The sequence below is a fragment of the Drosophila rhopaloa genome, unplaced genomic scaffold (genome assembly GCF_018152115.1).
Source record: "Drosophila rhopaloa isolate 14029-0021.01 unplaced genomic scaffold, ASM1815211v1 contig_2, whole genome shotgun sequence".
Taxonomy (NCBI): Eukaryota; Metazoa; Arthropoda; class Insecta; order Diptera; family Drosophilidae; genus Drosophila; species Drosophila rhopaloa.
In genome coordinates this window covers 11,517,794-11,541,736 of record NW_025335083.1, presented here as the reverse complement: position 1 = coordinate 11,541,736, position 23,943 = coordinate 11,517,794, and the positions used below count along the sequence as shown (strand labels likewise).

At 36.1% G+C, this 23,943-nt stretch overlaps 1 protein-coding gene across 7 annotated transcripts in view; it reads right to left on the bottom strand.

The window, feature by feature from the left end:
* Positions 1–23,943, bottom strand: part of LOC108043649 (dual 3',5'-cyclic-AMP and -GMP phosphodiesterase 11) — a 66,936-nt gene that overhangs the window by 15,832 nt on the left and 27,161 nt on the right. For 3 of the 7 annotated variants that reach the window (XM_044460478.1, XM_044460476.1, XM_044460477.1), the window contains one exon: positions 21,117–21,188. In XM_044460478.1, coding sequence (XP_044316413.1) covers positions 21,117–21,177 — 61 coding nt within the window. In that variant the 5' untranslated portion in view covers positions 21,178–21,188. Of the gene's footprint in view, positions 1–220; positions 740–17,819; positions 18,372–21,116; positions 21,189–23,943 lie in introns of those variants that run through there. The other 4 variants (XM_044460474.1, XM_044460475.1, XM_044460473.1 and 1 more) reach the window with 4 other exon arrangements.

The following is a 23,943-nucleotide window of genomic DNA, read 5'->3' as shown; positions in this document are numbered from 1 at the left end:
GGATCGATGTTGGGTAGCTGAAAGGCGGAAAAGCGGAAGTTAAATGGGAAAGGAGGAAAGAGCTGCTGGGTATGAAATAAGCACGGTTGTTCTTTTGGTTATTTGGTCTCTTGGTATTTTCTTGTTTTGTTTGTTCTGAAGTTTGTGTGACAAAATATTTATGCAAATTCGAGACATGACCAAAAGTTTGTCCCTTTTGCCGCTTTTGCCACTTTCTCACCTGTTGTTGCTGGGATTATCTCAGAATGATGTTGAATCTGAGGGCTATGTGTGGGTGTTGGTTGTTGTTGCTGTTGCTGATACTGTTGTTGTTGTTGTTGTTGCTGCTGCTGTTGTTGTTGCTGCTTACTGTTTTTGTTCTTGTTTTTGTAGCGACAACCACGAAATCGACACATACTTGCCGCTTGGCCCATGGGGCCCGCCAGCAATGCGAATGTTAAACCCTCCGTTTTAATGAATTGAATTTTGTCAAACTTGAGCAATTCAGCCGCGTAACGTAAATTGTATTTTTTGGCTGCTGTTGTTGTTCGTTTTGAAGTTGTGGAATCAATTTTGTTGATTTTACTGCCGCCAAACGGCCGCAGGATGTCAGCCAATTGATATTGTCGAATTTTCGATTAATTTGCACACTTTGGTTGCGAACGCTTGTGTTTTTGTTTTCACTCTGTTTCACTTTCATAATAACTTATTTACTTTGTCAATTATTCAGTTAGCAAGAGGAAGAAAGTTTCGTCAGGACCTGTTGGAGTTTTGTTTTGAATAAATATTTTTATGCATTACCCGAGTTGAAAACTTTGCAGACTTAAAGTTTTCCGCCCAACTATTTCGCAGAGTAACTCGAGACTTTACTGACTACTATGTACTTCAGTTTATCTTATTTTCCTGCCAAGTTTTTAAAGCTTTACGCTGTCGATTTTCCCATGTGTCGAGAGAGGCAATTCAATTAACGCTTTTGGGGTCGCCAACAGTCAACTGGCCGAGACAAGGGGAAAGGGGCGATAGACAGGCCGCCAATTGATGAACAAACAAGACTCCAAAATGTCGCTGGCGACGGGATACGGGGAACGGTGCTGCACACGTAGGCCATAGTAAAATGTCAGTTAAGTAAAATAAACATGACCAAAGCGCCTGCCATCGCTGAAACATCAACAATACTCAAAAGCCAAAAGCAAACAATGGCAGCAAAACGCGACGACAGTGGGTATAAAAAGGATAAAAGGATGGGAATGTTCTGAAAGGATTGTTGTGGCTTGCGGTCAAGCAGATTTTAATTGCGAGTACGTATTTATTAAGTAATTGAAAAAAGCTCTTTGGATTTCAATTTAATCTGCTTTTAAAAATGTATTTATTATCCTGGCCTTAATTGTGACAACAGCGTGGTAAAAGGGGATTTTAACCAAAGTATGTGGTTTGATGGTTAAGCATATTTTTATTGAAAGTAAGTTGATTAATAATTAATATTATCTTATAAAACAATAGTCTTATTCTTTATGTATTATATTTTAATTTCTACTTATATTTTATTAATAATATTTTATAGGTTTTACACAACTTGTCATTTACGTTACCACAATTCGACTCAATTGCATTGAGTTACCACTGAACTCTTTTTCCTTTTAACAACCAATCCACTCATTGTCCACCTATCATCCCACTTTTCACTTATATTTCGACATCTGGCAGTTTCTGCCTCTGGAATGTTTGACAATTTATTGAATTTAGAGACTGCAACTTGTCATGGGAATTTGAGCAGATCTCCACCGATTTGGTTTCAATCGCTTACGCAGCCATCGTCGCCCTTTCATTTGACAGCTGTTGCATGACAGGGGCCACCGATAGTTGACAGCGGAAATGATTTAATTTCCGTTCTGCAACAATGGAAAATCATCGTGCTGCGTTTGTCAGCTCCGAAGTGAAGGCTATGAAGGGATTGCACAACTTGCAACTGAAACTATGTATATTTCTGCTTTTGTTCGCATTTGAATAGTCAACGAGTATAACTGTATAAATTGCTGACGGGTAAAGTTGCAGTTAAGTGTTGAAACTGTTGATTTTCCTGACACAACCTGAAGGATATTAGCATATACTGGCAAAAACATTTGTAAAAGTCTTTATTATCAACTCAATAAATGAAAAACATTCCATATTTAGGTTTATATTTATACCTTTTAGGTGTAACCTTCACAATAACCACAACTCATTCATATGTGATTCCCAATCAATTTCAATGTAAGTATTGCTCAACTCAGTTCTTATTAAATTCTTTGTGGCTCATATATTGTTTTTGGCCAGCTCTGATCAACTTGATATGCCCCATTGCTCATACGCAGCGTTGTCTGCCCATTAACCATACGCATCGTTGTGGATTCTCTTTATTTTTCGCCATCCTTTTTGCATTTCTATCTTTGTACACCTAGCAACTGGTAGCCAAAGGAGAAAGAGGACCAACAAAAAAAATGGCAAAAACTATTTTTACGCCAACGAGAGCAAGGGAGCGAATGGGCAACAAAAAGTACTCTCGCACAGATAGACTTCGGTGGCTTACATTATGTCAATAGCATAGGTAAAGGCTTTGGGATGAAAGGGGAGAGCATTGTGGGGGTCAGTCTGGATAAGCAAACGATGTTCATTAATGGCGCACGCCATACACAAAAAGAAATATCCACTAAAATGCTTATCATGACAGCGGTTTTTAAACAATTAAACAATATTTTTTTTATTGAAACCACTTTATTCCGCAAATACTTGTTATATTTATATTTAATTTATTTGAAAATGCATTGTTTTTACCATTCAATTTTTAAATTTAATAATATTTTATATCATTAATATATCCTTTTCTATGACTATGCTGTATCCCTTTCTATGACCAACTGATGTTATTAAGCTTTCTCTAAGTGCACCATTTGTGCGAAACTCAATTCGGTTTGGTCTGCATTTGGCTGACACCGTTGATAGTGGCACAAAAGGCGGGCCAGATAACAGATAACAAAGCCATATACTATATATATCTGCGCGTATATCGGTGTCTGTGTGCCCGCCGCCGAGTATCTGTGTTCGCCCCGTTTTCCCGTGTATTTGTGGCAGTGCAAACAAGAGGGGGCAAGATGGCGTAAGCCATCGGGGGGCGGAAAAGCTGGATTGGGCGGGATAAGGCGGGAAAAGCTGTCATTAAGCGGAGGCGTTGGCGCGTCATGAACTAGCCAACGTCGATTAGTGGAGGACCAGACCAGGCAAAAAGGACGAACCGAAGTGCTATTTGCATTCTGTTCAATGCTCAAATTGCCGGCCTGGATCAATAACCTGTTGCTGGCCAAAGAGATGGATAAATAGGTGGAGAGAAAAGCTTAAATATTATTTTTTTTAGCATTTGCTTGTGAATTATGTTACTCGTCCCACATAACGCGAAAAACAAAGAGCTAAAGACCGGGAAGAGAGGGCTCTGGCAATTTAAATTGAATAAATAAATAAATCTCATTATCACATGTGGCTCGTGTATTCAATTATATTATCAGCTTGGTAAACAGCGAAAATGGGAGAGAGCTAAGAGGGGTGAATTGGGGAAAAAAAAACCACCCCCACGCACTTGATGAGCTCAAATTTCACACATGTTTGATAACTTATCAAAGAAACAAGCCAGCTACTTAATAAAATAACATTTACAAAGATTAAAAGTAGTGGATGTAAGAATTATAACAATTTAACGGAAAACCTATTCCAACTCAGTGGACAATTAACTATCCCAAAGATAACAAATACAGAATTTAATACGCATGAGCACATGTGCAAACTATTGCTCATTTTTATTATTGGCAGTCAATATTTTAATATACACAGTTTATTTATGTACGAACGTATGCATATTGTAACGAGTATTCATTCATGGACTCAAGGTCATCGAGAGGAAAAAGTTATCCAAATGGCAGCCATAAACGATTCTCATTTGTCTGTCGGCGAAAGGCAAACTCTGAGGGCAAATATGGCAAAGCATTAATATTATATTATACAACTACTGGGGTTCACTATTACGCCGCCATGAAATAAAATAGTAAGCATACACGAAAAGAGCATTAAAATAGTTAAAAACATTTTAATTACAAACAACTGGGAATTGTTATGTTTTTTTAGAGTAAACATATAATTACAAATTCTACTTAAGTGAAATAACATTTAATTATTACGAATTTAAAAATGTTGTAAAATGTGAGTGGGATTATGACTGCTATACTTCAGATATTATATAATTATAAAAATAAAATACAACAAAACAACTCGAAACCATGAAACGGATTTCCCGGAATCAATTTAAAGCTAACTGAATTTGAAATTTTATTTAACCGCTTTTATTGATGGTGAAAATGAATTTTCTGAGCTTTCAAAGCAGATTATTTAACCATACGTAGTACCAGTGGCAGATGAGAGAAATGTAGGAGAGTCCATCTAATTGCATGTTGTTCGAACGAATGGCTTCAATTAAAGTCAGCTTTTATGATGCGAATGCAAGTGTTATTTATTTCCCACTCGCGTTTAATGGCTAAGCGAAACATTAAAGACCAGCCGACCACGGGGCGTATGAGCAACTTTCTATTCTCTAGTGCTAAACCAATTCCCCGAGCTTTTTTGCTGCGTATCGCATTTCCAATTTGAACGCATCCGCAGACACAAAAAAAAAAGAAGAAGCCAGCTAGAAAATGCTGTCAGCTACTTGAGCAAGATTTTCAATTTACTTCCACTGACTAACAGAAACCCCAGACGCCTTTTCCTCCTTCACTTCGTTAGCCTGATGAAGAAATATTGAAATTGTATGCGCGAGCAAAAGGCGTCGCCAGTTAGTTCCTATCATAAATCTCTTTAGCGGCTTACTTATTACACTTCTTCTTTTTCCTTCTCAAGAACAGAGGGAGATTATGTAACAATTTTTAATAAAAATATATTGCTGAATGCTATATGACAATTTGTTAGCTGAACGTAACCACTTCAAAGCTACTTTTCCAAGAATTTAATTTCATTTTCCGGCCACAGCCTGAGGAAAAGATTCGCAGACTGACTCCCCTTTTTCCCTTCGCTTTTCTTTTATCAATTACACGAAGTGAACTACGTGAGCCGCCGGCAAAATATTTGCACAGGTCTCAGCTTAATAGCTGAGGTCGCTGATAAGGAGCAGGAAGAGGTCAGGACTTTTGGTCTAAAAATAAATTATAAACAAACATTGGCCTCTTTGCATCTCCGCCTTCCTTCCATATGTTCCCCCGTTTATTTGAGTTATCATTATGACATGCTCGAAATTACCAATGACAAACGTGCCCTGACTATCCAAACGACCACATCCAGACTCATCCCCCAAGCCAACGCTACACAGGGAGAAAATAATGCAAGAGCTGGTCATTAGAACTATTTTTTTTGTCTATCTATTCTTTATTGAATTTGAAATTTTTGGAATTTTTTATACTGGCTAAGAAAAGAAATGTAGCAAAATAATTCAATTATTTTATTTAATTATTTTTTGAGGGTAGTACTACCAATAAATTTCGTACTGTTATTATATAAAGAAATTTAATTCCACAGACTTTATAGTTAAAGTCACCAATATTTCTCTCTGTGTAACCCTCAATGAAGGTCAAACATTCGGAGGCTGCCAGTGACTGCCTTGTTCTTCTGCTTGTGCTCCAGTGTTATTGCGCTGATTGCGCTTGTCGCCGGAATGTTCGGTTTGGGGACTCCACTCCCACTCCCAATTCCACTGCCATTCCACTCCCGCCTGGCCAAAACCCACTCCCGAATTCCCAGAGCCATGTCCAGTCCAACATGGTGCAGCATGACTAAGCGGGGCGAAATTAGTTTGTTTGTTTGTCTATCGAAAGGGGCGGAGTTGGGTGGCAAGAAAGGTCGTGGAGGGAGGTGGACAATCTCTGCGTGCTTCGCCATGCAGCAGGAAGTCAAAGCTTTGCCAAGAATTTAAATGCTCCATTTGAGATTTTGATTAAACTATTTTCATCTGCCAAGCAGTCAAATGGCGGGTAAAGAAAGAGATGGCAAATCAAGTATACGCCATGGGGATTTTGGGATTTAACTCGGCTGCATTGGGATTTGTGCTGCTCGCAAATATAATAATATAATATGATTTTTGGTAAATATATATATATAAATTACGTTTTTGTAACTGAACAGATTTTGTCAAATATAATATGTGCTAAAAGGCTGTTAAAAAGAAACACCGCACTTTATGAACTATGCACAAATATTTATCTATATTATTTATTTAAGACCTCCTATAGCTTCACTTGGAATCATTCATCACAACACTTCCTTATAGCACACCACCATTATCTCGGGTGCGCAACCACTTGAAAGTTCCCATATCTTTTGGCCTGTTTTCAGCCACGCACTCAATGAACAAATATTTGAACAATTTCAACTGAACAATCATTAATTAAATTACCTGACAATAAAAGAGTTGAAAATAAATTTTATTAGATACACTCGTATCAAGGGAAATTATGAATGGGGGCAAAAACACACCCACCCACAAAGAAGAAATCAAATAGACTGGAAGGTTTGATGTCCGATGGACGTTTCCTGTGGCTGGACTTCTTTTTTCGGCAACGGTCAATTAGACAAGTTGGTAGAGCTAAGTAAACACTCTATTTTCGGTGTGGAAATTTACCAACTTACGATGAAGGAAACAAAGCGAGTTCAATGCTTTTGTTTGTCGGCTAAAATTAGCCGAAACAACAATGGTTGACCAAAGGGAAAATCTGGTTGTTGCTGCTGCTGTTGCATTTGAATGACGTCAAGAGGAAAAGTCGGAAAACTCGTAGAAGCGGCAAAAGCGTCGGCAGCTCTAATTAAGACAAAATAGTTTTGTGGCAGTCAAGGCCAGAAGATAAAGTGTAGGCTGCTGCTGGAGGAGGTCTTCTGGCTTTCTGCCTTCTGTTGGCTGCTTTCTGATGCCTGCTTTCTGAACTTTTGGCCAGCCCAGCAAACGTTGCATACTATGCGGCAAAAGCACAAGCACACACACACACACACGGATTGGTGCACCCAAAGAGGCAGCAAGTGGATGCACCTGAAGGAGACTTGAGTTGGCCAGGCCGAGAGGTCTTAAAGCTGTCTTTGGGCCCACTTTTTGCCAGCAATTAAACGCGACTTCAACTGCAACAGGAGGAGCAGTGATAAAACCACACAGTTAAAGCAGTTGCAATAGCAAAATCTGCATTAACCACAGTATTTACAAAGATGAAATGAAAACAAAATAAATACACAGCTAACCAAAATAACTGCAGCCACACATGCACATATACACAAAGCAGCTGTAACAACAGCAGTAGTTGTTTTAGCCACAAGAGTAACAATAGCAATTAAAGTTGCTGTTGCCAAAAAAATATTCAATTTCGAACTGATTTTTTTTTTTATAAAACAGCTTTACATAGTTTTACTTGTCCAAGGAACATTTTAGTTGAGCTTAATTGGATTCATGTTAGCGACTATATTACACTTTGTTTCTGAGAAAAAAAAGGAAAGAAAATTAAGCACGCTTTTCCTTGAAAAACCAATTAACTGTAACTACAGAGAACTAACAGAACAATAGGAAAAAGCTCATTAACAAATATTAAAAAAAATGTACATTTAAGCCTTCAAAAGAATTTATATAAATACAGATAATATTTAAAAAACTACATTTTTTTACTATACAGCCTTTTATGAGAGTGAAGTGAGTAGCAGCAACATTGCTTTTACAATTAGACCCAAGAGCACCATTAAACAGAACTTAAATTGAAAACAGCTCTTTAAAATAGAAATTGACAAATTAGAGACAATAGAACGTGTGACAACGATATGGGAGAACAGCAGCAACAATGTTAGAACTCGATTTCCGAGAATCGCAAGCAACAACCAATAACAGCAGCAACATTAACCCCAACGGCAACATTAACCCCGGCAGCTGGTCTTGCTGCTTTCGCTTCCACTAAATGCGAGTTGATTCCATGCACATACATTAGATTTTCCAGCAATCCGACCATAAAAATCAACAAAACAGTCAATGAACCCCTTGCGCGTCAATGGGACAGAAACGGAGAAAGACAAAACAGCCATGGAAAAGCAAAAAGAAACTAAACGTAAAATTGACGCACCGAGCAAAGAGTGTTGGCAAAAGTCAAAGACTATCAGGAGTTGCTGTTGCCGTTGCCGTTTGATTATCGTGTCATTTCTTTCGATTTTTTTTCAAATACTCATTCATTCACTCGCTCAGTCGTTCATTCATTCGGCGTTCAGAGTGCTGCCAGTTCCAAGACAATAACAAGAAAATAATATGTTTTGTAGCAGCTATTGTTGCTGCCGTTGCCGTTGTTGTTGCACTTATAATTGCCGACCAGCAACAACACTGTGACGCCAGCTAAAGCGATTTCTGTGACTGACTCTTGGACCGGGTCCCGTCCCGCCTTCATAGCCAAGCGAGTCGCCAGCGAGGAGCCGTCGTCATGCCCTGCCAAAAGGTATTAAAGCTCAGGCCAGCAGTTGGTAACAATGGGTGCATCATTTATATTAATATTACCAAGCAAGAACAAATATTTTGGAACCCTTAGAATAACAATAACCTTTGTTAATTCAAAAATATTTTAAAATAATGTTTATCTCTGCATTAAACTTGGCAGAACATCAAACAATTGTTGGCTAAGATGCCAAATTTTCTAATAATCAACGTTATATAAAGTATGTCTAAATAATCATAGAAAATTGCAATTTACATTACAATTCTCTCTAATTGTTTAATAATAAACTTGCCTTTCTTACAGAAATAATAGCTATAATTTTTAGAGCACAATTTCATTTTTTTTTATTATGTAAAAATACAAAATATATAATGATTAAAGGGTATACCACTCTGGAGTGTTCGAGTCTCGCCTTCCTTTCTCGTATTGTTTTCAGCTGTGGGCTCTTGTGCCCCTCCTCAATTGCATTTGCCTTCGAGGAGTGTGTGCCCATTGTGTGTACGAGTGTGTGAGCTTGTCTGGGTGCAGTTCAATTAACCGGCTGATTGCACACACACTCACGCACAGCCGTCAACTCCCACACTCCATCTCCATTCCCTCGGCAATCAACTCCCTCTGCATGGAGCGAAGATTTTTAATTAATCTGTCAAATTAATTGCTAATTTTTTGCTATTTCTGCAGTATACATGAATTATGAATCGCCTTTTAATAGCTGCAGATGCTGCAAAAACTCTGAACCAGAATATAATTCATGCGAAATTAATTTCTCATTTAATTGCAATAATTATGGATATGATTTAATAAACCATAAGAGAACATGTTCGCAGTCCAATTAGCGAAAAGGAATTAATATTTTAAATTGTACGACATTTTAAATCGCATTTTAATTTGGGTGGGCTTTCACGAGGCGTATACGCAATATGTTTGATGAACTTTTCAATGGAAGTAAATGTATGTGCGAATAATTGTTAAAAGGTAAGCTTTTTACAACGAAATGTATGCTTTCATATTTTGTGGGCAAACAAGAATCTCCTTCAGTTATAATAATTTTATTATAACATTTCAAGAAATTTTTCCAAGAAAGACAACTATAAATAAAGGACTTAAAGTCAACTTAAATAAAGGCAGCCACTTTAAAACTATTTCCACTATGCGCTTGTGCCGATTCACTGAAACCTAAGCACATTTCAAGCAATTTTCCCAGAAAATTTTCTATGATTTTCCTTGACCGCTGTGTCAGTTTTGGCCACACCTTGACGTCCTGCTGACTTTGCTGGCCATCAGCGCGTGCAATCAACCCAAGCACAACCGAAGACATCAGGACCCATCAGCAGATGCGAACGGACCGTTAAAGGTTGAAGCTATTTTCGAAAACTTAAACCGAACAACCTGTCAATAAAAATCTGTCAAATACAATCACCAGTGGAAAACGCAAGAAAAATAAAATACTAATTACCCAGGTAAACAACAAGGTGAGTGGGAATTACTCATGCAGCGAATAGATTTCTGTCATTGGTGACAAATTGTTTGTTGCTCAAATGTATGAATGATTCGGAATAAGACCAATGAGTTCCACAATATACACGTCATTGATTCGAACAGAATTGACGTCAATATCAATCAAAAATGAATAAAAATCACGCTACATAAATCGAATCCAACAATTAGCAATATGTGAAAAAAGCTCGCAACACTTTTTCACCAACGTGTGAAAATCTAATAGACTCGCACACGATCTTCTCTCGCCTTTCATACAGCCATTTAAATAAGCCACACACTGGAATACAGTCAAAATAAATTGAAAAAGTTTTCATTTGTCTTTTTTATCATTTAAAAAGATTTTTATCTGCAGCTAAGTAATTAATTTTTAAATGGAAATTTGGTTGGCCAAATTTTGAAAGTTTGCCAGCTGGCGAGTGTCGAGAAACGGAGGCCAAATGTTTATGAGTGGGTAAGGTAAGTTCTGGGCCAAAAGATAATTTGGGTAAGTATGGGCTGGAAACAGTGTCAGATATCAAAAGCGGAAAATGATAGAAATTTAAGAAAATTGTATTTTTTTAAGTCGCAAATGTGTCCATTAAATTTTACTACGCCTCAAGAAATGTGTTTGTTTTTCTCCCACTCATCATGTAAGCATTTAGCACACCTCAGACTGAGGCAAATATTATTCCCCTTTGCCCTTAAAACCAAACCTTAACCTAGGCCAATTCCCAATGCCCCTTATATTAAAAAAAGTATATTAATTTCATTTCCCTTTGATCCACCTTTTGACAACTGTCCAATCGTGTTAATCAAGTGTTAATTAGACGCTGATCAGACATTACGTAGCGTCTGCGACAATATTTATCAACCCGCATGTACCGCTTGACTTTGATCTGGCAATGTCCGAGGATGACACCGAAAAAAAATACAAATGTCTTTACAAATATTATTCATTAATGGAAACTTTTTTACAAACGAATTTTGGAATTGTCACAGAGTCTAATTCAAGGAAATGAGCCGAGCAAATAAATAATACGGAATCGGCTGTGCTCGATGCTCCGTTACCACAATCCAAACAAATATATACGATATCTATTTGAATTTTTGTTGATTTAGTGCGGGGAATCCAGTGACTGGAAAAGTTTTGGTATATATTAATTTTACTTGTTTGTTTGGCTTGGGCCAGAAATCGTAAATTGAATCGGTTAAGGAGGATCAATATCAGTTGGGTCAACAGTTTCGAAGGAACTTTTCCAACTCTTTGGCAGTTCCGACTCTCTTGTTCCCCGAAGCCATCTTAAAATAAACACTGACACGAGTGTGTGCCTTGGATATTAATTTCAGATCCAGAACGGCAAGTCAATACCGTACCGGCTTGATTTGAGTTGGTTATTTACCCATCAGCAGCATAAATTGTAAGACGATTCCGGGCTATGTCTGAACCTTGGGCGGTCTGCAGAAAAAAATGGTATACAATAATCAAAATATTGCACAACATTGCACATTAATAAGTAAACAGGAACGGCAAGCGAACAAATTCTTGGAAATTGGGAAATTCAAAACGATATTCAATGTAAGCCCTTTGCGAGCTGACTGAACAGCTGACAACGGTGGAAAGGTTAATTCTTTTGAAGTTTCCATGTTTGCAAACGATGTTGACGTCTTTTCTGATAAGGGTAATGAGCAGGCTAATGAAATCATAAATAATTTCTGTTCATTTGAAGATGCTTTTGTATTTTGGTAGGCAAATGTTTTTGACAGCTTATGTAACCATTGATATTTATTTTGGAAATGAAAAATTCTTGATATACACATTACAAGTCCATAAAAATATTAATATAAATGTGATATTTTTGAATGCAATTTTAAATTTAAATATAATTTATTAAAAGTTACATGTAATCATTTTAATTAATACTGTTGTATTTCCCTGAGCAAAATATCCCCTTTTCCCACCATTTAATTGAGTAATCTAAATCGAACTGGCATCTTGCCTGGGCCACATTAGACAATCTCATTTGTGGCTGTGTAATTACTACAGTTTCCAAGTTTAAAGGGCTGACTATCGACCACAAAACCCCTAGATCTGCGGTCGGACAACAATTGCAAATTACCCCTTTGGGTAATTAAAAAAAAGACGAAATAAAAAAAGAGATACAAACGGGGAAAAATGCAATTGCCTAGAACAACAAAGGCGTTTAAGCTGGCGCCAACCCCACCTGCAGTGATATACCCCGGTTTTAGAATCAATTTTAATTCCATACACTTACTGAGCGTTGGAAAATTTTCCACCAGCACTCTCGGCACGAAAACAAAATAAAGGCAAACAAAAACATACATAGGTAAACAAAACAAACAGTAGAGAGAGCGCCGCTGAGCATATGCCTGATATAAATTAATTAAATCTGTTTGATTTGTATAAACAAAACGAAGATTAATTGCAGCTGAGCGAACAAAATGTACGTTATTAAAGCATATTAAATAAAATGCTGCGGAAAAGCTTCTTCTTCTTTTAGTTGGACACCGAGAGAGAGGGAAGATTGATACAGAAAGAGATGGGGGGTCACAGAGAATACCGTGATAAGCATGGGGGGAATTAGCAAAAGCTGCGCGTCTCACTTTGCGGCGAATTCGCAAAGAGAGCGGCGTTCATATCTACGCAAAAAAAAATGTACACAAATATATTATTTATCTCTAAATGAATATATGTATCCACAATAAATATTAACTTCATAAATATTATATATTAAATTTCATTAAAAGCTTAAATTGGATATTTTTTTTGATATTATTAAATATTGGTTTTTCATATACCTCTTATTTTAAAGTGTTCATTTGAGAACACCCAAGTATGACGACAGTTCACCCTCTTAACTTCGCACCCTTTCTCCACAGATTGCGTATGTGGCCAGCTGCCTCGATTTCTCCCGATCGTATTTTATATACGCAAGCGTATATATACGAATTTTAAATCGTTCAATTGGCACACATTTTTCTTTTGTCCATCGAATTGTGACGCAAGCCCACACACACCCCCTCCTCGCAGAGGAAATGCCTATGAAGTGAGTCAATTCCAAATGGGTTTCCCTAAAAACACATTTTCAGTGGGGAATTTCTTTTCTGAGAAACAGTAAAATGCATTTGACTGACTCACATTAATTAATTGAAAATGCTGTCAAATGTGGAAAAACTCTTGTTGAATATGTTTACATATGTTTTGGGGTCTAGCCTTGAGGCATCGAACTGCGAATGAGCTATATATGCGCATATGTATAAACAGAAGTACGAGTGAAATACTTTTGTAGACAGAAGTCGAGCAATATTTTCGACATTTTACGAGTTGCGGGATTGTGTAAGATAAAATAAAATCTTTTCCCCGTCATAGTCCCATGATTTTTTATCATATGAGCGACATAAATAAGGAACACAAGAAAATAAGCATACAATTAAAGAAATTAAAGCAAATCTTTGGGGAATTTCCGTACGGTAAATTTGTTGCCCTAGAACTGAGAATTTTAAGGGAATTTATTTTAAGTGTCAGTAAGGTTGCAAAAATGAAAACCCTTTTAAAACATAAAATTAATTTATTCAAACCAAAATGTCTAAATCACAAATATTCTTGTTAAATTTAATAACATGACAATGCAATTCTCAGTTAAACCAAAACAAAACACTTTTTTTATCAATCACCCAAAAAGAATTTGAATTTCACCATCGATAGAACGAAGGCATTTGAATATTTAAATAATTAATTTGAAAATACTGCACATGATTTAAATTTGGGGGGTTTCAAACGAGTTTGGCAAGCAAACTACCTCCCAAAAAACCCTGTCGCTGGTCAGCGCCTTTGACGAACCATAAACGAGATGCAAATTAAATAAATCAACAGCCACGCGAAGCGAATAAAAGAAAATAAAATATATCCGCAAGATCAACAGCAAAAGATACAACTAGAATTCATCCACCTGACACGTGCCAGATTCCAGCAACACTTGAAGAATAAGTAAAACAGCTGTTTGGCATTCCCCGATAAAAAGCAAAAACATCAATAAAATTTAAACAAAACAAAAGTCGGGACAACAACAACCATATGGATAATTAAATGAAGCGAACAACAAAAGGTGTCAAACAAAAAGCGAACCAAGTAAAGGTTCAAAGACTCGGCGAAGAAGCGATAAATAAACATAAAATGTCCATAAAGAACTCTTCATATCAACATATTGGCTTGTATATAAAAGTTGAATGCATTTATTGATTTCAATAATTTTAGCGAATTTTAAAGAAAAAGAATGGAATGTGAAACAAGCTTCGTTAATTTCTTTTGTATGAATTAACATAAGTTTCGAAATATATGCATATCTTCAAGAAATATTTAATTATATTAATGTATTGTATTGTTTATGGAAAGAGAAATGTAGAATTCGGTCAAATGCCAAATCAAACTAATTTTATAAAATTTGCAAATGAAAAATAAATATATTCAAATTTTAGTTAAGACAAAGAGAAACTTTAAAGAAATTTGTATATTTAATGTTTAATATTTGTATATTTTAATAATGAAACAAACAATATCTGGGATTGAGAAAAATTAAAATTAAATTCGACCATCTCTTTTATTAAGTTCAAATTTAGATATTTTTACATTTATCCAATTATAAAAACGAATTTGTTTATTGATTTTGAATAACAAGGCACTAATAACACAACTACAAACGTAGTTAGAATAACAGTGTCTTTCCAATTCTTTTGTTCAATTTTATTGGAATTCCTCCAAGAACGGTTAACCCACATTGAAGAAGGCCTCCAACGAGCTAGGCCCAATCCGGCCAAATGTGGGCAGCAGGAAGCCAGTCAGTCAAATGCAGTCGACAAACCAAGCCAAGAGCCAGGCCAAACCAGCTAGCAACCTCCATGGACCACCTTCTGCATTTGGCCATAATAATCCGGGCGTAATTACCATATATGTGTGTAACTTTTGCCATTGCAATCAACTTGAGATCTTTTATATTGTATATACTACACTTATATTGGGTCAATTTCACCGCCCCTCTCCCCTTTCCATATAAGAGAAGAGAACCCATTTGGACAGCATGGCGGCTACTTGATATTGTATCATATACTCTATATCCGCACACACACACTCATTCGCTTGTATAACATCATGGATAACTGGTCGCAAGTGCGTCAAAGAAACACCATTAAAAAACTTGATATCGAAAGAGTATTCATTAAGTCAAAGCAAAAACTTCATAACAAATAATCGAATTCAAAGTGAGCTTAATATCTTTTGAAGATAGCCATCAGAGACCGACAATTCTTGGAAGTGTTATAACCATGACGTCTTTATGATGGTCATTATAATTTTAATATTCAGAATTAACAGATTATTTAAATTTCGGGGGAACCACATAAAGTTTTTAAGAGTTATTGTTTGATATTTAAATTTTTCTATACCAATTGTTTCTTTGTATAGTTGGGTAAGAAATTGTGTAATTATTTAACCAAGCTATAATTTTTCTCAGCTTTTTGGCTAAAGATTTGTTGCGTTGAAGATTTGTTTGACGTATATTCAGGGTTTATAAAGGGGAATGAAATAACCCATTTATAAAAATGAAGAAACCTGGGAATTCCCTTAGTATTTACAGATTTGTTTTAAAGGAGATCCCAGGCTGTTAATTTTATTGCATAAGATAAAGTGAAATGTTTCGCAAGACGTCCCTACATTTCCATCAGGAAATTTGCCTCGAATAGTTAACAACAATGACCAGTCAATGATTATTTCGGCCAAGTGACGGCATTGTTTCAAAGTGACTGATAGGCCTTAGCCTCACCAAAACAGGTAGGCCAAGTCAGGGCGTATGCGTATTATCAGCATCAAGAGCACGAGTCGGACTCCCTGACTGATAAGGCTGCCGCGAGTGCGAGTGAGAGGGCCGGAGCGTGAGTGAGTAATGACTAGATTTAGCTGGATAACAATGGTAATTCCTTCTGATAATAACAATCATAAACAACAAAGTCGTGTGGGAAATGCGGAGCGCTGGAGGGGATCTTTATACCCAAATCTGTCTATGTGTGGGCAGCTGGTTAGCATCGATTCGGTTTTTGGGACAAAGATGTATTCTAGTTGTGTTCCATCCAAATTACGTATCCCAATCGAAAAAAAACGTAGATGTAGGAATTATCAAAGACTAGTGTTCCTGAATATCAAAGATTAGATTCCTGGACAAACATTTCTGGTTACAAATATTATTCCGTTTATCATAACAACATTTTATATGAGCATACAATAATAAAATCAAATGCATGTAAAAAGAAATTAAAAGAAATCTTTTGAAGTATAATTTTTAAATTTTTTAATCTTAAACATGACATGACATATTTGTAGAGATAATTTCGTTATGGGGGTCTTTAATATAGAACATTTTGTTTTTGTATTAAATATTTTAAAAGGAAAATATTTATCACAAAAATATTTTTTAACAAAAACCTAAAAATCGTATGATAACCACATTTCAAAACCTTTTTTTATTAATCTTCCTTATTTTTGTGAGCTAAAACTTCTTCAAGTCGAACCACAAAGCTACTCAAGGTGCCGAAAAAGGCAAAAACTACATAAGAGCGACAAAACCACTTCCGTTACAGCAAAAACAACAACTACAGGCAAAAGACTTTAATGACAAAACTCACCAAGCACACATACACTCATGGGGGAAAACATATGTGTATTGTTCTCTTGATAAAAAGAGCGAGAAAAACAACAATAAAAGCAAAGTGACAACAAAAGCAAGAATTGAACTCAGTGAACGCACCTGTCTGCAGGTAAGGGGTGAAAGGGGGCTAAGGTGAGTGAAAAGGGGGAAAAGGGCTGCCCAGACAGCTTATCGCCTATAAAACTGCGCACTCTTCTCTCTCTTTCGCCCGCTCTCTCTATCGTTCTTTATCTCAGTGGCCAGAAAACGCGCAGTATTCGCCAAAAAAACATTATTTAAACCAACTGACCGACACAAATCAAATTTCTTAGCTGCAAACATTATATTGAGCCATAAATAAAACCCATAATTAAAGAAAATAATGATTGTAGACATTTTAAAAAATATAACAGATTATTATGAAATTGACTTATATTTTATTTAAATTTATAATGGTAAATCACAAAACTAAAAAAATAAAATTTTTATAATTACAAGAACAGAAAAAACAAAAGAAATAAAGATTTATAGCAAAAAATTATATTGAGTTTTTGGTTATTCTTTAGAATTAAAGAAGGGAAAATAAAAAGGAAATTGCAGTCTGGAAATTGTTTTTAAACATTAAAATTCTAGGAAACCATAAAAGGTATATTATTTTTTTAGAAATCCCGAAAAAGAGAGCGCTAACGAGCAGACTTAAATAACAAATAACTGTATAAATTGGACCTCTAAAATTGTTTAAATTTCGTTGAGGGTAACGTTTTAAATTTTTTTTGCACGCTTGGACGCATTGCAAATTCGCCGCAACAATATCAAATAATAAACAACAAAATAGCGAAAAACACATACACGCACACATGGCGATAAGCACACTAGGAAAAGATATTACGAGGCTGGCAACACTGGCCATACTAAAAGAGAGAACGAGAGAGCCGCTGATCAGCTGCAAAGAATAAAATGCATCTTTTTTCCTATCTTCAAGATACTCTGCGAAACTCTGCAAAAAAATAAACGTTTGATCACAAAATCCATCTAATTTACTCAGCCACTTAGCGGACTAGATCTAGAAATTCAAATTGCTCTGCTTAATTTTACGCCTTTTATTTGGCTTGCGTTAATTGTGGCACCGCTATTATGCAGTTGTCGTTATAGATACTTTTTCGTTGTATCGCTTGAGATAAATATATATACTCGTGTATATGTGTATATTTTCACACCTTGGCGACACACAGGCACACACACACACGCGAATTGAGCACGCGACCGTTGATCGCGTATAAAAAACGTTTCATTGGCTCATCTCAAAAAGATTACTTTTGTACTTTTTAATTGGGGTTTCCTCGGGGTTTTCTCTTCACACACAGCGCACAAAACTCTGCCCGAATTTTATAAATGGTTTTCAGATCGATTTCCTATTTTCCTGGGCTGCCAGTGGGGCAGTATTTAAATGTAATTTATTTTCGGGCCGCTTTTGTCGCGCGTTCTCTTTTTCGAGCGAACCGAACGCTTTGAATATCTGAGCGATACTAAGGCGAAAAGCGAACGGTGAACGTAGCTGCCAGATACGCGGCGAAAAGCGAACGCGGCGAACTCGCCTAAAATAAACAAAGCCAAGTCACTCAACATGCTTGCTTTTTTGAGTGTTAAATCTGAGTGATTTTCTTTGTTTTTTGCTTTTTATTTACATTTGCCGTTTTAAGTTTACTGATGAACTTTAGAATTTCTCTCTTTCTCCCTCTCTGCAGTTCTCGCTCTCCCCATTCTCGTTTATCGTTTATTCCCTTTTCTCTGGCATTCGCATTCAACTTGTTGATAGCGCTACGTTTTTCCTTTTTTCAGATTTCTTATCAGCGAAAACAAATTGTATCTGTGTTCTGTGACCTGGGAAATATGCGACTTTTTACATTTTTTTTGCTGTTAACGCTAAAGCGACCATGGCCGTAATTGATTGCCGCTGCCTGCAGATAGAATAATGAATCGATGGCGAAAACCTATAAACCTGAACAGAAGCAAATTTTTTCACTTCTTGAATTCCAACAAACATATGGGTAATATATGTATATATATTGCCGTGCTTCAACAATATACATTGTTGTATAGTCCAAAAATTAATAATAATAGAAAATAATGATTACCTTATGGAACGAAATACAATTAAAAAATTGCTATTTTAATAAAAAAAATAACACTAGAAATAATTTACCTGTACTTACAAAATATATGCTTTTAATTTGTTCATAAATACACAAACAACTTAATTAATTTAATGATTATTATTTAATGAAATAGACAATTTAAAATTATTTGTAAAAAAAATCGTGACAAATTCGTAAATAGGATTTATAAGTGATATATATATATATTTTTTTTTTTTTTGGCATTCCTTTATTTAAATTTTCCCTTTTTTTAAATTTTATATCCAGTCTATTATCTGCAAAGCCTTTGTTCTGCTTTATGGGTTTTTATATTATCCAACATTCTTATGTCATTTTATATCGCAGATAAGCTCAAATTAATTAAGGAGATTAGGAGAAACCAGCAAAACAAAGCCAGCCGAAAAGGCAACAAAACATTTGTTGTCTGCAGTGGAAGTTAATTAAACTTGTTCCTTTCTCTGGATTCTCTGGCTACATTAAATCGAACAAATACAACAGCTGTTTGAAATTTGTTCCTCCCGAAGAATAAAACCATTTATATGACTTGACTCAAAAACCGATGCGAATCGATTTGAATTGTATTGACGAAAAATGCACCGTTAGTTGGACATAAAGCCCACAAATACAGATACCTGGAGTATATGTGTGCACTCAGTCAGTTGGCCAAAAGAACCGGCTCTGAGCCAACCAGAAACAGAATCAAAAACCGAAGCAAAAACCGCGAAAAAGGGGAAAATAAACCAAAAATCACTCAAAGTTCGCTTTCAACTGCAGCTGTTCAAGATAAACTTTCGATAAACTTCACCGCAGCTTTGTCTCCGACAAAAAAGCTCCAACCCCTCCGCACTCAAAAGATACGATATTGGCCCCCTTTTGAGTGAGGACTTGAACTTTCACTCATTGCCAAGTTACCGGCAATCGGAGCTAAAGTGGAGTGGAAATATCGCGAATCAAAACAAAGTAAATTAAGCGCAAAGTCAAAATGAAGCCGGAAAAAAAGATTAATCCTCTCAATAAGAACATACTCTATAACAACTTATTTAATTTAGACAAAATAGTGCAAAAATTGATTAAAAAGCATTTTATTTTAGTTTATCAAATATATTTCATCATTTTAAAAATTTGCTTACTTTGCATTAGTGCCAATATTTATATATAAGATTTTAACGCTTATAAATTTTGTATCCAACAAAAACTAATGATGACAATAAATGAACATATTTGCGCTGAAATTCCTTCAGATTTAAAATAGTTTTTAAAGTCAAAGAGCGAATTTATTTTCTTTATTAAATATTTTTGCAAACTTTTTCAGTTTCAATTTTAAATTGATTTCGTTTTTAAGTGAATTATTATGAAAATATATTCGAAAGGGTAGTACAATTTTTGAAAGCCCCCAACAGCTTCTCTTGTTATTTTTCCCTACAATTTTAGTTAGCTTTTCACTCTTTTTGTTTTGACCTTTTGTTTGCCAGTGTTTTTGTGGAAACGGAAACGGAAATGACGGCACCCCAGAATGTGTGTGCTTGTGTGTGTGCTTAAGAAGGAGTCCCTATAAACCGCATGAAGCGTGACAGCGACGACATCAGCGACTTTCGCTTTCTGAAAAGTGTTGACAAAGCGTGCAAAGTCTTCTCTGCTGCTTCTTGTTACCATTACAAAGGCAAACAGAATCCGCCAGTCGGGGATCCACTGTACCAGAAGGGGGCGGGGTGGCAAAAGGGGGCGTGAGAGCCACGCGACAATGGCCATAAATTTTGCAAAGTTCTCTAGTTCTGTCGGTTGGCTTTTGTTTGTTTGGCTGGACCGCTGTTTGTTTGGCCGTTTGTTTGAAATTAATTAAAACTTTATTTGATTGTTTTCCGCAGGGCAGAAGTTTGGGTTAGTATCATCCCAAAAACCCCACTTGAACCCAACTAAATCATCAGCCCAGCAAATGCAAATCGGATTGCCATTGATTTCAGTTTTGATCCAAAATTCATTTACTAATTGCAGACACACTTAGGCTTCTCAAAAATTCATAAGTCCGCCTTTGATTTCAAGTTTTCAATTCTACTCTACTTAACATCTTGCCTTGTCTCGTTAATATTTGATGGGGCAAACACAAAGACGGATTTTAATCCCATCCTCCCATTTTTCAAAGGCAGGATAATGAACATTTCAGTATGCAACAATGGCATTGAACCTTGACGCGTTTTGACTTTAAATTCAACACATTAATCTGGCCAAAATTTAATGACCCAAAACAGTGTTGATTGCTTAGCTGGAAAAATGTTAACATTATTCTGGTGGGAACTTACCAATTTTACGTCTCGCCCGCCATAAAACAGGCGGCGCCGCATTGTTTGGGGATGATGCCATTTCAATTATGTCTGCAATTAAAGAAATCAAACATTATTTCATATCTTTGAGAGGATTTACCTAGAAACCCATTTATAATTACATCATACATCATTTAATTAATTGCGGTTCCGTTTCAAATGGTTCACTGGAAAAACCCTCAAGCCACGAATCCGGCAGAAACTTTTTAAAGGGGCCATGGAATCGCCGTCCAAAAAAATAAAGGCGAAACAAATCTTAAGATAACATTGAACACCCAGAGATACAAGATACATCCGCCAGCAAAAAAAGCAGTGAATGAATGCCGGCTGAATGGGTGAATGACTGAGTGACAAGCTTTGATTAATGGAGTCAGCAGTCAAAGCAACATCATTAGACTATTTATGAATGTTTACGAAAAGTATGCAAAAGTTGCCAGAGCAAAAACCAAATTTATAACGTCGTCTGGCGAAGTTTTCCATCATAAATAATTTTGAGACATATTTGTTGGAAAACACAATTTATAGTTGCTTTAATGGAGCATGAGATTATAATGAAATAATAAGAATACGAAACGTTACATATTTAAATACCTTACAAATTCTTATTCTTTTACAATTATCTTTCTATAAATGTCAATGTTTACATATTAAAACAATGAAAAATAGTTATAATCATTTTAAATATTAAAAATACTACTTTAAGTAGATTTTAAAAATATTAATACTTTTAATCCGATTATTAATGTGTTCAGAACTATTGACCAACTTTAAACAATGGCATCAAAAAGCTTTGCATAAATTACCAACATATTTGAACTCACTCTAACATGGGTAGAAGTTATGGAAATATTCATTAGGTCAACAAAAGGCTTTTATACCAACAAATTCAAAAGAGCCAATCAAATAAAGAACTGAGTAAGCATTTGCTAAGACAACAATGGTTGCTCTTGGCCAAACTTTGATCAGTAATAAAGTGATATTGCCAAAAATGTTTTGAATGAAATTCCATAACTTTCCTCTGACTGTTTGTCTTAATGACTCTTCTCTGCGCATTGCTGCTGGCTCATGTTTGGCTTTTCTTATCGCGACACATTGCTGCCTTCGTCTTATCAGCGGAAAACAGTACAGGCCGACCTTGACTTTATATCTCACATTTAGTACGGCGGTTTCAATCTGCGCCGCCACTCAAACAGTCGCCCAAGGCGTGGAAAAGTCAATGAACCGAGCGGGAAACGATCGCCGCCGACTACTGGAAGGTTTTTCGATTTCATTCCATTCGATTTGACTTGATTTCATTTCGCTTGGGATCGTAATGAATTAAACAGCAGCAAATTCCATTAAACCGAATCAAGTGGGTTCAAATTTTCGTTTCGGCACTCGCTAATTTGGTGTATCATTTCCTGATGAGCAATAAAACTTAAAATCTAAGAAATAAATCATAAACATAATACAAAAAAAGTGAGTGCCCAAAAAAATATAATCTCACACATTTCGTAATCCAAACAAAATGGAATGGAACTTTGAACTTTAATACAAAATATAAATATTTTAATAAATATCAATGACTTCAAGAATTCATAATTCATTCTACAATTTGTAAGATATTTTTCGAGTGTACTTCTTTTTACTATATTTGTATTTATTTGGCTGTCAATCTCATTGTCAGTTGGCGCCATTCGTCGATCAACGTGTTTAAGATTAATCGACAGGGGCGGAACAGATAGTGTCGAGGGGAGGCCGGGGGGCCGAAGCAGGGCCCGTTTCCCCAGATTATAACTGCGCACAATTTATTTGCAATTAGTGGTTGCAAAACACAGAAAACATTGCGAAGACAATGGCGAAATGAAATGAAATGCAAACAGTTAGAACGGCACGGAAAAAAGTCGTTAGATAACCCGGTATTTTACAGCCAGACAAGCACTATAATTAGGTAACAATTTCGGGTTCGATAGTTTGGCCGGAACAGGGGCAGATCTATAGTAAAGCTTTAAAGGGAACTTTTTGGAATCATGAAATAATTTTAATTTACTTTAATAAACATGCTAAGATCATAAGATTATTTAAAAGTAAGCAAAACAACTTTTTCTTTACTTATTCATTTATAACCCAAGACTTTTAAGTTTTATTGCAAGCCCCATATTAAATAAAATTAACATTCCCTCAAGCAGTGTATACATAAACTATACCCTAATTAAAAATGCCCTCGTAATCGACATTGGACTACTTTAACGCTTGCCCAATCAATTTCACAACAAACCCTCTCAAAAAACCATCAAAATTACCAAAAAAAAAAATTAAAGTGGCCAAGTAGAGGGAATTATAATTCATAATTAATACGAAACGCATATCACGCAAACGTTGACCGTTTTGTGACTATAAAATGCGTAATCATCTAAATAATAACAATCCACGTTCGCAGGGGCACCATAAACCGTAAACAAAAATTATTGTTGCAAATCAAACAGCAGCTGACGATGGGTAAACAACAGGCAGCTAGAGAGCCCGGTAAACAATAAAACACGAGCGGAGCAACTTGGCAAACAGAGGCCTCAAATTGGCCGGGCCAAAAAGTAAAAAAACACAAAATAAAAGGAGAGCGCAGCGAATCTAGGTGAGATCTACGGGGCGTTCCATCGCTTTATGGCCAACACCCACACCCAAATAATGGAGCTGTGGGTGGAGTGGCCAAGACGACAGGCAACAAATCAATCAGCCAAAAAAATTCATAAAAAAAGTTTCGACCTGTTTGGCATTTTTAATATTTCTGCGCTGCCAACTAAGATGATGCTATGCACTCTTAATTTAT